A 16,465-nucleotide genomic window follows, 5' to 3' on the forward strand; every position below is an offset into this window, starting at 1 on the left:
CAGTGATCTAAAACCGGACAGAATTGGGATTTTATGAACCCTAACTTTTCAATTTTCCAACCAAATCCAAAATTGATTGCATTTTCCTATCCAATACACCTCATAGAGTCATTGTCAACCATTACCATTCATCATACAAGGCCACAACATCCCATTCATATTAAACCAGAAAAATTCCCAATAAAAAAAAAGCTTCACCAAAACAAGCCAAATCAAGAAACAAATCATATATTCCTTCACTCATGCCACCATTAAGCATAATATAACCATCATTAGGTATAGGGGAGAGGTTGTAGCATCACTTACCAAGAAACAAGGGAAAGAGAGATTGTGGACACCTTTGCTCTTCAAAACAACTTCACTACAACCCTTACTAGCACTAGAAGGTAGGATTTTATGGAGTGGAATCTTGTTTATTTGGTTGATTTAGATGATTTGCTAGTAGAAAGCTTGAAGATTGAAGAGTTCTTCTTCTTGCAAGAGAGTGAGAGAGAGCCGGCCAAGGAGAAAGAAAAATGAGGAAATTTTGTGAATTTTTTGATATTTAATCCTTTGGTCAAAAAGTCAAGAAAGTGAATAGTAATTCTTAAAGTCCAACCAATGAGATTGTGACACTTGTCACACTCATTAATGCCTTCTTATCTTTCTTTTCTCTCTCACATCAATCACTTCACACACACTACTTATCTCTTAACACCCGATAAATTTTTCACAGTATCCGAAACTTAACCTTAATGGCCGAATTTTTCCGAACTTTTCGCACTAGTGGGTCCCACATCCAATATATATTCTTAATTTTCTAAAAATTCACCAATGCTAGAAAAATCATCTAAAAACTATAATTGCTCTTAAAAACCACTAAGAAAATATTTCTAAACCAGAAAATGCAGAAAACATGCAATTAAGGGGAAATAAACCCTAGAAAAATAATTAGGGTTTTACGGGTTCTCACACATCCTGCCTTCAGGTAAATGCCCACGTTTCCCCTGCCCTCACCCCCACTCTCTTGCTCCCCCGCGCAGCTTAACTTACTAATGCTACTATTAGTGATAGTACAATTACTATAGCTACAACTGCTACAATTACTGCTACAAATAATGTGAGGCATTTAAAGCTGAGGGAGAAAAATTCTTCCGCACCTCACCCTCCTCCGCCATTCCATTACTCCCCTGTGGAACCGGCATGTACAGACACATGCCCCATTGCTGTTGGCACTGGCATGCATTTCAGTCCTCGTTGAATTATTTGCAACTTGGCACTATTTTCCTAGCTAACCATAAAACTTTCTTAGTCCTTTGGAGCAAATCTCAAACAAGTTGAATATAATTTAGGAATAATTTCAGAAACCTCTCTTGAGATTTCTGACAATTTCACCAGCCTCTCATAAAGTTTGTAAAATTATACAAACCTCCCTTGAGATTAAGGTTTCGATAACAAAGTTAGTCAAATTAGAAAAAATAATATTAAAAAAATATTTTAAAGAGAGAGAGATGAAACTTTTATTTCATAAATACCCCTTATGTATGTATATAAGTCGTACTATTAGTAAAAAATAAAAACAATCAAAAGTTAGAAATGATTAATGCACAAATTTAACAACTCAAAAAGTTCACATTTAATAAATTAGACAACACATATAAATAACAAAACTACACTAATGATTACAAGATTCAAGAACAAACTAGTCATCTCTTTTAACATAATGTTTGCTATGATTCTTGTAATTTTAAATAAAAAATTTTTCGAATTTTGCCGGAGGGTTGTTCATTTAGTTGGTGGCTAGTGTGGTTTAAAGTACAAGTTGCAAGGTTTGTGTCAAAGCTATCCAAGCAAGTGGTTTAAGTTCATGATTATTTTAGAATCCGCCATTCACTTAGCCAAGTTGGGGCTGCGGGTCCACGCTCCAATGGTGATTTAGAAAAGGAAATTTGTATGTTTCAATCTATGGGATGTGTTATATCTAGACAAAAAAAAAAAGGTGTGTAAATTAATTAAGTTTCTTTATGCCCTAAAACAAGCACCTAAACAATGGCATGAGAAATTTGATCAAGTATTGATAAAAGATGGATTTTCATTTGTAGAAGTGGATAAATGTTTATATACTAAAGTTGTAAATAATCAATATGTGATAATTAGCCTATATGTGGATGACATGTTTATATTGGTACAAGTATAGATATTGTTAATAGTACTAAATATTTTCCATCTTCTAATTTTGAAATGAAAGATTTGAGTGAAACTAAAATGATATTGGGTGTTAAAATTATAAAGAGAGATGATGGCATAATGTTGTCACAAAAGCATTATACAGAGAGACTTCTTAAGAAATTTAAAAATTATGATGTGACACCTATAAGTACTCCTTATAATGCTAACACTCAATTAAAGAAAAATAATAGTGACCTAATTGCTCAATTGAAATATGTTGAGATTTGTGGAAGTCTGATACATTTGATGAATTTCACAAGACCTGATATAACTTGCTGTGTGTAAACTAAGTAGATATACTCACAATCCCAATAGTGAGTATTGTTTTCAGTAGTCAAACAAATGAAATATTTGACAGGTATCATGAATTATGGTATCTCATATTGTGGGATTTTCACTGCATTAGAAGGGTACAGTGATCCTAATTGGATCTCTGATTTAAATGAGACAAAATCCACTAGTGGTTATATGTTCGCGCTTGGTGGTGGTGCAGTAGCATGGAAGTCAGCCAAGCAGACGATCATTGCTAGGTCAACAATGAAGTCAGAGTTTATAGTTCTAGAGTTGACTGGTTCTGAGGCTAATTGGTTAAGAAATTTTTTAGTCAATATTCTTCTAACTAAAGATCCATTGCCACCTGTATTCGTACACTGTGATTGTCAAGCGACAATTGCTATTGCTAAAAATAAATCTTATAGTTGTAAAAATCAACACATGATATCATAAAGCAGTTGCTTGAGATGGAATTATTTCTATTGATTTTGTGAAGTCAAAGTTAAACTTGGCCGATCCTTTGACTAAACCTATAGGAAGGAAATTAATTCTTCAAACTACACAGTAAATAGGACTAAGGCCAAGAAGTTATCAATAGAGAAAATAACCCAACCTATGTGATTGGTGATCCTATGATGTAAGTTCATATGAGTAATAACAAGTCAATATTGATTGTAAAGCACTTCAAATTTAAGTGCCTCCAAAGATAAGTGCCTTGACTGCTAGTAATTATAAGGTTGAGTTTAAAACTTTTAATGAATTCATATCCCTTTAGGGAGGTGTATTTAAAGCAGCATACACTTAATGAATTCACCTATATGAGAGTGGAGTGGGGCCGCTCCTATAAGATTCTTTGGTTGTGTCTTTAGACTCTCATGAATAACTAAGCGGGTGCACAGCCTAAAAGTGCAAAATCACATTAATAGCAAATTGTAGGTTGTAATATGATTGATAAAATCTCTATCATACATCAAGAGTTATTGATTGAGAGAAATTTATACTTCACCAATAATTTTGTACGTCATGTTTTGTCAATCTAAGTTTGGTTCATAATCAAAAGGCACCAAACTAATTACATTTCGTCCAAATAAATCTAGCAAATTATATTCTTTTTTCTCTTTTGCCCAAAATCTTTTGAAATAGGAAGGAGATTTTTTAAAATAGTGTGAGAACCCGAGAAATTAAGTGTACACCCTAAAATATTTTATTTATTTATTGTGATATAAAAAAATTTAAAGAAACATATGATAGGCATATCGTAAATCGTAATTAATTCTGAATATTATTAGACACATAACATACACTAGAAATCTATAAAGTACATGTCTAATGAGGTTTTCTTAAAGTTAAATGTGTCAAAATCAATGTAAGAAAAATGTTTCGAAAAATACAAATGAAGTTAGGAATTTATACATGAAATCACAAAATTTTAGACCTTAGAGAGTAATTAAACTATAACTAAAAGACCAACCTAATCCTAAAATCCTAGAATAACTACCATGAAGCCAAGACAAACTATTAGAAATTAGAAAACAACCGAGAGAAAATGACACATTTCATTGAACCAAATGCAAATTTGTTAGGCTAAGCGGTGGAAATGAGGTTAGCTAAGACTTGGGCGGTGAATAACACTTATTGGGACAGTTGTCAGGGAGAAAACTACCAACTTTGCTATGTAAGCAGAGACCGATCGAGTGCAGCTAAGAGAGACCAATTGTTAAGAATGCCTGGGCGGTGGAGGAGAGCAAAATGAAACTGCAGACCTTCTTCTTATCAACTAACATCGAGAGGAAAACAGAGAGTGCGGAAGTGAGAGCAAGAGCTTAGCTAGTTTATCACCTAACAACCAAACATAAGAAAAATGCAGGAAGGTACGAATTTTGAGGGCGAAATTTTTTTAAGGAGGGAAGGATGTGAGAACCCGAGAAATTAAGTGTATACCCTAAAATATTTTATTTATTTACTGTGACGGGCTAGACGGTGCCAGTGGGGCCTACTAGCTGTTACATGACGTGATCTTCGCACTTTTGCTATATTTGCTCTCTGTGTAAGTATTCAGGCCATTTTTTGTGTATAACTTACTTATGTGTTTTGGTGTGGATGAGAGGGTACTTAGGCGATGGTGTATTTGATCACACTCAACCTAAACCCTACTTTGCACCTGTGCTTCTTTATGAGATGTGTATATATGAATTATTTTGGTGTTGAACCCTTGAACTTGTAGTTCGGGGTGACTTTTGTGGAGCCCGTTCTCAAGACCTAGACGGACTATTCAAGTCGGCCGGGACTTGGTCGAAACCAGTCCAACCTAGTTTTAAGGTCACAAAGTTTGTGATTTTGTAAACCAAGTTTGTGAACCGAACTTGTGAGTCAAGTTAAATTTCGTTTCGTTTGTTCGAACCATTTCGTTGGGTGACTGGCCAGTGAGGGTGACAAGGTGTTAGGTAGGAGTACAAGTGGAATTCTACGGACCCTTACCGGTGGTCGATGGAGTGTCGACATGAGGTCACACATGGCACATGACGTGGCTTTGGAGCCAACTTGTATCCTTAACTTGTATTGTTACTTTTATATTTTCGATTGGACATCTTTGTGACGTAATTGTCCGTCTTAATGTCAAATTTATGTTTTTACCCCTGTATACTTACTAAGCATATAACTTACCCCTTTCCCTTTATTTTCCTTAACAGGGGCCGACGCGGGGAACTTTTGGCACTATCACTAGAATAGTTAGGCTTGGTTTGTAATAGCCGGACAACTAAGATATTTCTTTTTGTTTTGGTGATCTGTATAAGGACCCCTCTTTGGGTCTACTTTCTACTTTTGAATACTAGCATAAGATAATGTAGTAGTCTGGATAACTCTTTTTGAGGATGTAAATAGAACTCTTTTGGGGTTGTATATCTATTGACAAGTACTCTTTTGGTTTATCTAGTTTTTATTGTTTTGTGTTTTTGAGTCCTAATGCGAGCTAGGCAGACGTTCCGCCGATACTTTCAGGTTCGCCCTTGGGAGAGGTGGGGGCGTCACAGGTACTAGCATAAGATAATGTAGTAGTCTGGATAACTACTTTTGAGAATGTAAATAGAACTCTTTTGAGGTTGTATATCTATTGATTAGTACGCTTTTGGTTTATCTAGTTTTTATTATTTTGTGTTTTTGAGTCCTGACGCAAGTTAGGCAGGCGTTCTGCCGATACTCTCGGGTTTGTCCTTGGGAGAAGTGGGGGCGTCACAAATAGAGTAGTATTTCAAAAAATTTTGTCTCATATTGAAAAATCAAAGAGACTTCTCATTATTTTATAATGCTTAGTTTCTTATTGGATTTGTGTTAGATTGGTAACTAGTATGGGCTCGCATGCATGAGAGAGAAATTGAATTGGGTCGATTCAGTACAAACCAACGGATTTGCTCCCCTCCTTGCTTGTGGGTTAAACACGGCCCAAAATAGTTTTACTGCTCTTATATTTTGCAAGAAGTAAAATTTACTTTTACTTTTATGTTTTACAATTCAGGATAACATTTGACTCTTTTCACCAAGAAGATAAGATCTTATCTCTTAAAACGTTCCTTTCTTTCGGTTACAAAAATCAGGCACAATGTGCACAACGTTCTTTTGTTAATGTTCTTTTTAGTTACAAAAAATCAGGCACCTTTTTTTTTGTTGTTATCGAAATTTATCTGTCAACCTCTCCAACATACACTTTCTGAAGTCAATAAATACCCGTTGATCCCATTTTGAAAAGTGCACTCAAAGCTTACAATAGACTCATACTGCAAGCTCTCTTCTTTTTCTTCTTTCTCTCAAAATTTCTTTATTTCTATTGTAAAATATAGAGTATTTCAAAAATATTCTTTGTCCCACATCGAAAAATGAGAAGTATTATTTTCTCTGTCCCACATTGAGAAGTGAGAAGAGTTGCAGTCTTCTGTCCCACATCGGAAGTGAGAAGGGTTGCACCTCACTCTAAAATCTATAAATAGGATCCATTCCCTCCTCAGAAAATTACCCCAGCAGCTTCAGTTGATATCTCTTGATAGCTGCTCTCTCTCTCTCTCTCTCTCTCTCTCTCTCTCTCTCTCTTTTATTTTTTGTTAGTTGATAGTTTCCTGATAATTCTGTTCTCATCTTCTTTTATATATATATATATCTACTGGTTTTAATTTGCTAGTTCTGGTCCTTCTAGTTTGCAACAAGAAGAAAGCTTGTCTTTCTTGTTCGCAATAAATAGAAGAAAACTTGTTTAATCCTGGGGAAACATTTCAATTTCATGAAATAGTTTCTTAGAACAGTGCTACGCACGACTCAAGCAGATAGTGTTAATATTGTTGTAGCCATTTATCCAACAATCTAAAAAACTATGGCATCTGACAATGTTAGCACCCCACAGTCTTCATCAGCAACTGTTGCAGTGACACTACCTTTTGCGAAACCATTTCCTGACGTCTCTAGAACTGAGGTTTTTGTTGACGAAAACTTCAAAAGGTGGCAAGAACGTGTCTACTCTCTACTCAACATACATGGAGTGGCCTATGCACTGACGGAATCTCAACCTGCTGCCACCATAGATGTCAAGATACAAGAGTCGTGGAAATATGCCAATAAGGTATGTCGAAATATTATTTTACAAACACTTTTAAATGAATTATTTGATGTGTATTGTAGCTATGTGCAAGCCAATAAGTCCCAGTATAATAGACCAAAAAATCCCAATTACAAGTCTAATATTCCCAACTTTAAGAAAAAGAAAGGCAATTGCCATTATTGTAGAAAATCAGAACATTATGCTGCCCTGTATAGATACAATAAAGGTGACAAAGCAAATAGTAATCCTCCTAAGGTTAATTTAACCGAAGGAGATGAAATAATTGCTGCAGTCATCTCTCAAGTGAACATTGCAGCTAATGTTAAAGAATGGGTGGTAGACTCTGGGGTTACTCAGCACATATGTGCAAATCGAGAAGCGTTTTCCTCCTATACTTCAATAGGGGATGATGAAAAAGTAGTTTACCTTGCAGACTCACAAACTGCTAAAGTTCTGGGTAAGGGCAAAGTACTATTGAAACTCACTTCAGGAAATACTTTGGCTCTTAATGATGTGCTGCATGTTCCAAATATTCGGGCAAATCTTGTTTCTGTGGCTTTGCTTGGAAAAGTTGGGGTGAAAGTGTCATTCGAATCTGATAAGATTATAATGACAAGAAATAATGTGTTTGTTGGGAAAGGCTATTGTAATCAGGGACTTTTTGTACTTAATATTTCCAATGTGATCAATGAAAATGCATCTTCTTCTGCTTATATTGTTGATTCCATTTCTTTATGGCATGCTAGATTAGGACATGTTAATATTGGTTATATAAAGAAAATGCAATTATATGGCCTAATTTCTGGTATTAATGATAATATGGACAAATGTGAAATATGTGTAGAAGCTAAAATAACAAAGAAAAGTTGTATAATTGTCCATAGAGAAACTGAGTTATTAAATTTAATTCATACTGATTTAGGTGATTTAAAACAAACAATGACTAGAGGTGGGAAAAGGTATTATGTCACCTTTATAGATGACTATTCCAGATATACCAAAGTTTATTTACTTAGAAATAAAGATGATACTTATAATGCCTTTTTATCCTATAAATCTGAAGTAGCAAATCAACTTAATAAAAGGATAAAAAAAATTAGATCAGATAGGGGTGGAGAATATTTAACTTTAGATAACCTTTGTGAATAGGAAGACATAATACATGAAATAACTCCACCTTATTCACCAGAATCTAATGGAGTAGCTGAAAGGAAAAATAGAACGTTAAAAGAAATGATGAACTCTATGTTAATTAGTTCTCATGCTCCAGATAATTTATGGGGAGAAGCTATATTATCTGCATGTTACTTACAAAATAGAATCCCACATAAAAAGACTGGCAAAACACCTTATGAGTTATGGAAAAATTATAAACCAAATTTGAAATATTTAAAAGTTTGGGGGTGTCTTGCTAAAGTCTTGTTGCCTGAACCTAAGAAAAGGAAAATAGGTTCTAAAACTTCTGATTGTATGTTTATTGGATATGCTGAACATAGTGCTGCATATAGATTTCTTGTGTTAAGAAGTGATATACTTGATTGTAATACAATTATTGAGACAAAGAATGCTGAAGTTTTTGAACATATTTTTCCACTGTCTAGTAAAATTTCTCATGCACTTGTGAAAATAAATAAGGAAATTATTCCAATTGAGGAATTAAGAAGGAGCAAAAGGCCAAGAAAAGAATTTTCATTTGGAAATGAATTCCAAACCTTTCTTGTTGATAATGATCATTTAACATACTCCGATGCTATTTCTTCTCCTGAGTGTAAATTTTGGAAAGAAGCAATTAAATCTGAAATTGATTCTATCTTGTCAAATAAAACTTGGATTTTAGTAGACTTACCTCCTGATGCAAAATCTATTGGTTGCAAATGAATTTTTAAAAGAAAATATAACTCTGATGGCTCTATAGAAAAGTACAAAACTCGTTTAGTAGCAAAAGGATTTTCTCAAAAACAAAATATTGATTATTTTGATACATTTGCACCAGTAACTAGAATTGCGTCTATTCGAATTTTATTTGCTTTAGCTTCTATCCATAAACTTGTTATTCATCAAATGAATGTCAAAATAGCCTTTTTAAATGGTGATTTAGAAGAAGAAATTTATATGTTTCAACCTGAGGGATGTATTGTATCTGGACAAGAAAATAAGGTTTGCAAACTAATTAAATCTCTTTATGGTCTAAAACAAGCTCCTAAACAGTGGCATAAGAAATTTGATCAAGTCTTGATAAAAGATGGATTCTCGTCTGTAGAAGTGGATAAATGTGTATATTTCAAAATTATAAATGATCAATATATGATAATCAGTTTATATGTGGATGACATGCTTATATTTGGTACTAGTCTAGATATTGTAAATAGTACTAAATATTTTTTGTCCTCTAATTTTGATATGAAAGATTTGGGTGAAGCCAAAATAATATTTGGTGTTAAAATTATAAGGAAAGGTGATGGTATAATGTTGTCACAAGAACATTATACAGAGAGACTTCTTAGGAAGTTTGAAAATTATGATGTGACACCTATGAGTACTCCTTATGATGCTAACACTCAATTAAAGAAAAATAATGGTGACCCAATTACTCAGTCTAAATATGCTCAGATTATTGGGAGTCTGATGCATCTGATGAATTTCACTAGACCTGATATAGCTTATGCTGTATGTCGACTGAGTAGATATACCCATAATCCCAACCGTGAGCATTGGTTTGCATTAGTCAGACTAATGAAATATTTGAGAGGTACCATGAATTTTGGTATCCTGTATAGTGGATTTCCCACTGTATTAGAGGGTTACAGTGATGCTAATTGGATCTCTGATTCAAATGATACGAAATCCACTAGTGGTTATGTGTTCACCCTTGGTGGTGGTGCAATAGCATGGAAATCTGCTAGACAGACAATCATTGCTAGATCAACAATGGAGTCAGAGTTTGTAGCTCTGGAACTGACAGGGACTGAGGCCGAGTGGTTGAGAAATTTCTTAGCTAATATTCCTTCAACTAAGGATTTGTTGCCTCCTGTGTCCATACATTGTGACTGTCAAACAGCGATTGCCATAGCTAAAAATAAATCGTATAATTGTAAAAGTCGACACATGAGATTGAGACATGATGTCGTAAAGCAGCTGCTTAGAGATGGAATTATATCCATTGATTATGTAAAGTCAGAGTTGAATTTGGCCGATCCTCTGACTAAACCCGTAGGAAGAAAATTGATTCTTCAAACTACAAAAGAAATGGGACTTCGACCAACAAGTTGTCAATAGAGACGGAAACCCAACCTATGTGATTGGTGATCCCATGAAGTAGGTTCATATGGGTAATAACAAGTCAATATTGATGGTAAAGCACTTCAATTTAAGTCCCTCCAGAGATAAGTGCTTTGAGTAATTGTGAGGATGAGTTAAAACTCTTAATGAATTCATATCCCATTAGGGAGGTGTAGTTAAAGCAATACACACTTAATGAATTCACCTATATGAGAGTGGAGTAGGGCCGCTCCTATAAGATTCATTGGTCAAATCTTTAGAGCTCTCATGAATAATCAAGCTGGCGCACGGCCAAAAAGCGCAAAATCGCGTTAACAGCAAATTATGGGTTGTACTGTGATTGATAAAATCTCTGTCATACATCAAGAGTTATTGGTTCATAGAAATTTATATTTCACCAATAATTCTGTAGATCATGTTTTATCAATCTATGTTTGGTTCATAGTCCAAAAGACACCAATCTAATTACATTTCAACCAAATCCAGCAGAGTATTTTTAAAATTCTTCCTTTATCCAAAGAATTTTTTTGAAATAGGAGGGAGATTATTGTAAAATATAGAGTATTTCAAAAATATTCTTTGTCCCACATCGAAAAATGAGAAGTATTATTTTCTCTGTCCCACATTGAGAAGTGAGAAGAGTTGCAGTCTTTTGTCCCACATCGGAAGTGAGAAGGGTTGCACCTCACTCTAAAATCTATAAATAGGATCCATTCCCTCCTCAGAAAATTATCCCAGCAGCTTCAGTTGATATCTTTTGATAGCTGCTCTCTCTCTCTCTCTCTCTCTCTTTTATTTTTTGTTAGTTGATAGTTTCCTGATAATTCTGTTCTCATCTTCTTTTATATATATATATATATATATCTGCTGGTTTTAATTTGCTAGTTCTGATCCTTCTAGTTTGCAACAAGAAGAAAGCTTGTCTTTCTTGTTCGCAATAAATAGAAGAAGGCTTGTTTAATCCTGGGAAAATATTTCAATTTCATGAAATAGTTTCTTAGGACAGTGCTACGCACGACTCAAGCAGATAGTGTTAACATTGTTGTAGCCATTTATCCAACAATTTCTCTCTGTTGGATTTAGACAACATTTGCTAGTTCAGATCCTTCTTGTTTATGACAAGAAGAAGACTTGTTTAATTTTGGAAAAACGTTTCAACTTTCTAAAATAGTTTCTTAAGACAGTGCTAGGAAGCACAACTCAAGTTTTCTCGTTTGCAATTTTGCTAGCATTGTTCAAGTTATTTTTTCAACATATTGCATGTCACATACAGTTGTGGGAGACTACAGTTGTTCGGGGTATTGTTTTCTTCCGTTTCTTCCGTACAGCAAACAAATCTCGTGTATTGCAAGGAATGCCATGGTCTTTTGATATAAAATTACTTGTTCTTTCTAAGTACAAAGGAAATGTGCCTCTTGGGAAATCCCATTTTCTCGTTGCTCCATCTGGGTCAGAGTTTTTAATGTTTTACTAGATATGGTGTCTACTGACACAGCCAGAATGATTGGAAATTATCTTGATTCATTTGTGAATGTTGATTCAGATACAGATGTTATGTTATGGGGTAAATACATGCACATTTGAGTCTCTGTTAATATCCGTTCCCCACTACAATGTATGATGTTGATCTCCCATGTGAAGGAGAGCATTAAATTTTTCCTTCAATATGAAAAGTTACCCAAGATCTGCTATTTCTGTTGTCGATTTGGCTATGGTGATCAAGATTGTGAAGAACATTTGTCTAATCTAGCAGCCATTAAGGATCACCTTCCTTAAAAATCTTGGGTGAAGCTCAACAATGGAATACTCTTTGCTCCTCGTTCGAAAATGACGGAAAGAAGTCCTGGTAATGGTGTTGATCATGCTGATCCACAATATGTGCCAGATAGTAATGTTTAATTTTTGAATTCATTGACCACGATCTTCACTGTTGGAGCATGGACTTAATTGCTACCATTTTCTGGGCAGAGGAAGCAGCATTGATGAAAAAGCTAACCTTTTTTCAGGACAAGAATGGTTGATAGATGGATTTTGGCACTGCATCAAAAATGGCAAATTCACAATGAGAAATGTGTATCATGCTCTAATAGATTTATTGGAAGTAAATCAGAAAGCTCAAGTTGGCACAAGCTCAGACAAAGATCCAGTATGGAGGAAAATCTGGTCACTTAAGTATCTTCTCTGGCAAATATGTTACAATTCTCTGCCAACGTCTGGCAACCTTTTGAAATGAGGAATTTCCACAAATTATACTTGTGATGCATGCAAAGGTATATATGGAAATTTGACACATCTTCTTTTTGAATGTCCTTCATCGGTCCAAATTTGGCCTCTTAGTTTTCTTGATCGAAAGCATGATGCATGCTATCAATCGTGTGTTGATCTTTGGGTAAAGTAAATTCTCAGGGCTTTGTCGACTAAGGATTTGGAATTATTTAGGGCACTCTGTTATGAAATTTGGTGTCAAAAAATGAAGCGCTCTTCAATGGACTGGTACAAGAACCTTTGTCTATTGTCAAGTTTGTGTAGCACCAACTTGTTGCTTTTCAAGAAGCAAATGCTCAAGTGGTGTCAGCTCCATCTCAAAGGCAAAGTACAATATGGTCCATTCCTCCATGTCCACATTTCAAGATCAATTTTGATGCTTTGGTGTCAAATATTAATCAAGTGATTGGCATTGGAGTTGTCATTGGCACTTATAGTGGTCATTTCATTACTGGTTTATCTAAAAAAACTCAAGGGACCAAGTGCTGTTCAATTTGTGGAAGCTCTAGCTTCAAGCGAGGCAGTCCCACTAGCAAAGGTCTTAGTGATTCCAAGTTTTATTTTGGAAGGGGATGCATCCTCAATTATTAAACTGTTTTGCAATTCTAAAGACATTCTCTCAAACACAGGCCCGGTGATTGAGCATGTTCGCTGTATTCTACTAGATCAAAATGCAATGGATGTAACTTGGATACCTACAGAGTCAAATATGGCTGCACGTAATTTAGCACATTATGCAAAGATGTCCAACCATTTTGAATCTCTTTGGAACTTCTTTCCAACCTTTGTAAAGCAGTTGTTGTTGGATGAATCCCAATAATTTCATTAATAAAATTTCTGCTACTTTTTTCTCAAAAAAATTTTGCATGGTTATTAGATTTTGTTTTGGTCGAAAACCAGTTTTACTTTGAAATCTTTCATATGTATTGTGTTTAAAAAAATTGAAAACTTTTAATTTGAGATTAATGATTTAATTCCATAAATAAATTTATTCAAGTTTCAATTGATTATTATGACGTGAATTACTTAACAGGGTAAACAGATTTGGTCGTGCCAACCCATTAATAAGTAAATGATGACATGAAAGTCCAGTAGGTTAAATTAGGGTTGAGATTTTTTGACGCAACCACAATAATGACATGACACGATCCATTACCACCCTTATTTTGAATGCCTAGTGGAGTGGACATGGACACGTAAATTATAACTAACCAAAAAATAATTGCTAATAGAAAACATGTATAATCTAATCAATTTGAATTTATAGCAATATTACTCACGTTAGCAATTTCTTGCATATCCTTCTTGATTAATTGTGAAGGGTATTAATAATAAATGCATGAAGAGATATATTCTTTTGCAAATCACAAGCTCTTAAAATCACAAACAAACATTTGCCCCCCAACATTTGTACGATATTTGGTAAATTCAAAATATTTTCAATGATATTATGCGTTATTAAAAAATGATTTAGTCACAAATATATAGCAGTTGTCTAGGTAAGCATCTTATTCAGTAAGGCAAACAGTAATACATAACAACCAAGTTCAACTTACATTCAGTAAGAGTAAGTAATTTATGTAATATCCGAATTTTTTACTCTGTAATTAGTATTATTATCTCTAAATGGTAAAAGTAAAAACAAATAGTTAATAAATGGGGATTAATTATGGTTAATAGGAAACTGGTAATGGATAAGGTAATGCCCCACTAATTTCCCAATAATGATTTTTTCTTTGAGGTGGAATAAAAAATTTTTATTTTTGGGGTTTTTTTTGGGGGGGGGGGATAAGTAGTTATCGAAGCAGTTCTGTTCCTACTCCCTATTTATTAGACAAAGCAAGTGTTGAGCGACACTTTTCTTTCTTGCATTGTTTACTCTCCTATCAGAACACAAATTGCTAGAGAATATCAGAGAAGAAGACATCCAACTAGGATAATCAACCTCAAATACTTAACTCAGTAAGTTCTCAACACACAATAATAATCTTTTTTTCGATTTTGTTAATTTTAAGAGTTATTTTGTTTATTTTGCAATATACATGTATATATATATAGTTGTCATTGAGATTGTAGGGAAAAATTCATGTTTGGCATAGGAAAGTATTATAGGTCGAATCCATTAAAGGAAGCAATTAAATTTTCTTATGTTTTGAAGCTTTGTGATTAAAATTGAAGAAAATTTTAAACTTAGGGTGATAATCAGAAGAATATGATTTTGTTGGGGAGGTTTCCGTGAAGTTTAAGAAAAAAAAAGGATGAAGATGAGCGCTTCGATGGAGAAGGAGAGTTGGATGACTCTCCTCCATCCTCAAGGCTGATAACTCACATATTAGGCAATGGCCAACTCCGGGGCTAGCCAAATAACAATAGTTGCGGCAGCCGCAAGCAGTGGTGCATGGCTGCTTGCAATCGCAACTGCTGGCGCTTTTGAATGATCGGCGAATGATTGAGATAACAATGATGATGTATAGTAATGGAAATAGACTTAGGTTTCATATGATAAAACTGAATCTAAATTCTGAAGTCTGAATATTAAACAATTAATTTGTTGAATTTTAAGCACTGAAAAAAATATATGAATGTTTGAATTTTAATGCTAAACTTATTTATACTGTTTGATAAATATTTATAGCTGAAAGCATAATAAGTTTAAGTAGACAATTTTGCCCCTATATCCTTTCATTCAAAAAAGAAATAGAATCTATGATTTAATTAGTTTAAAATTGTAAGGTATGAAAATGACAATATTTATTTTTCTTTCAATCAGCTGGTGCACTGTCGGGGGTTCCAAGGTTTCAGAGTTCCAAGAGGGTGCCCGATTGTAACCCATTTGGGATATGCGGATGACGTGCTAGTTTTCTCAAGTGCGAATGCCTCCTCCTTGCGTCTTGTCATGAGTGTCTTGGAAGAATATGAGGCGTCCTCTGGCCAGCGAGTGAATAAATCGAAGAGTTATTTTTTAGGACATGCTTCCTTAGGGAGAGCGAGAAGGATGGTGATTCAGCGGATTACGGGTTTCACATCTGGTTCCTTTCCCATAAGGTACCTAGGATATCCTTTGTTTTATGGCCGTCGAAAGAGAGAATATTTTGCGGGGCTATGCCAGGCTGTGGTAAGAAAGATTGAGTCCTGGGAGCATAAGTTGTTGTCTGCAGGGGGTCGGATTGTTTTGGTGAAGCATGTCCTTTCTGTTTTGCCAGTTTATCTCTTGATGGCTGCGTCTCCTCCGAAGTCCGTGTTTAGGGAGATTGAAGGGTGGTTCTCAAATTTCCTTTGGGGTGAGTCGAAATGGGGCCTTAAGTGTCATTGGATCAGGTGGCAGGATCTTTGTGTGCCGAGGGAGGAAGGTGGTCTGGGGTTTCGACGCCTGGAGGATGTTCACACAGCCTTCTCCATCAAGCTTTGGTGGAACTTCCGTTCTTTGTCTTCCCTTTGGTCATCCTTTATGAAAGCCAAGTACTGTGCGCAGGTACACCCTAATTTAGTAAATCATCATGGGGGTTCTTTGGTCTGGAGACGGATGCTGACGGTGCGTCATCTTGCGGAGCTCCACATTGGATGGATTGGGCGATCTGGAGGTTTGAATTTCTGGTTTGATAACTGGATAGGCACAGGTTCACTGGCCTCGCGACTGGATAGTGTATCGGATCATTTGGTTGCCGATTTCTTAGAGGATGGACAATGGAACCTGTCACTCCTACAGCAATGAGTTCCGCACGGGGTTATCAGTGAGATCGTTCGGATTGAGCCTCCTGTAGGTCATTTTCCAGACTTGATGATATGGAGACCATCTCCATCGGGCCACTTTAACCTAGCCTCTGCTTATCACCTGGTGAGGCGGCATGTCCACAG

At 35.2% G+C, this 16,465-nt stretch overlaps 1 protein-coding gene across 1 annotated transcript; it reads left to right on the top strand.

Annotated features, from left to right (window-relative positions):
- Nucleotides 1-12,172: 12,172 nt before the first annotated feature.
- On the top strand, nucleotides 12,173-16,322 carry LOC113689129 (uncharacterized). Its single transcript, XM_027206955.1, has 3 exons — nucleotides 12,173-12,233; nucleotides 12,352-12,491; nucleotides 15,381-16,322. The coding sequence occupies exons 1-3, from the start codon at nucleotides 12,173-12,175 to the stop codon at nucleotides 16,320-16,322; spliced, it is 1,143 nt and encodes a 380-aa protein (XP_027062756.1).
- The last annotated feature ends 143 nt before the right edge of the window (nucleotides 16,323-16,465 follow it).

Source organism: Coffea arabica, chromosome 5c (genome assembly GCF_036785885.1).
Source record: "Coffea arabica cultivar ET-39 chromosome 5c, Coffea Arabica ET-39 HiFi, whole genome shotgun sequence".
NCBI classification, from domain to species: Eukaryota; Viridiplantae; Streptophyta; class Magnoliopsida; order Gentianales; family Rubiaceae; genus Coffea; species Coffea arabica.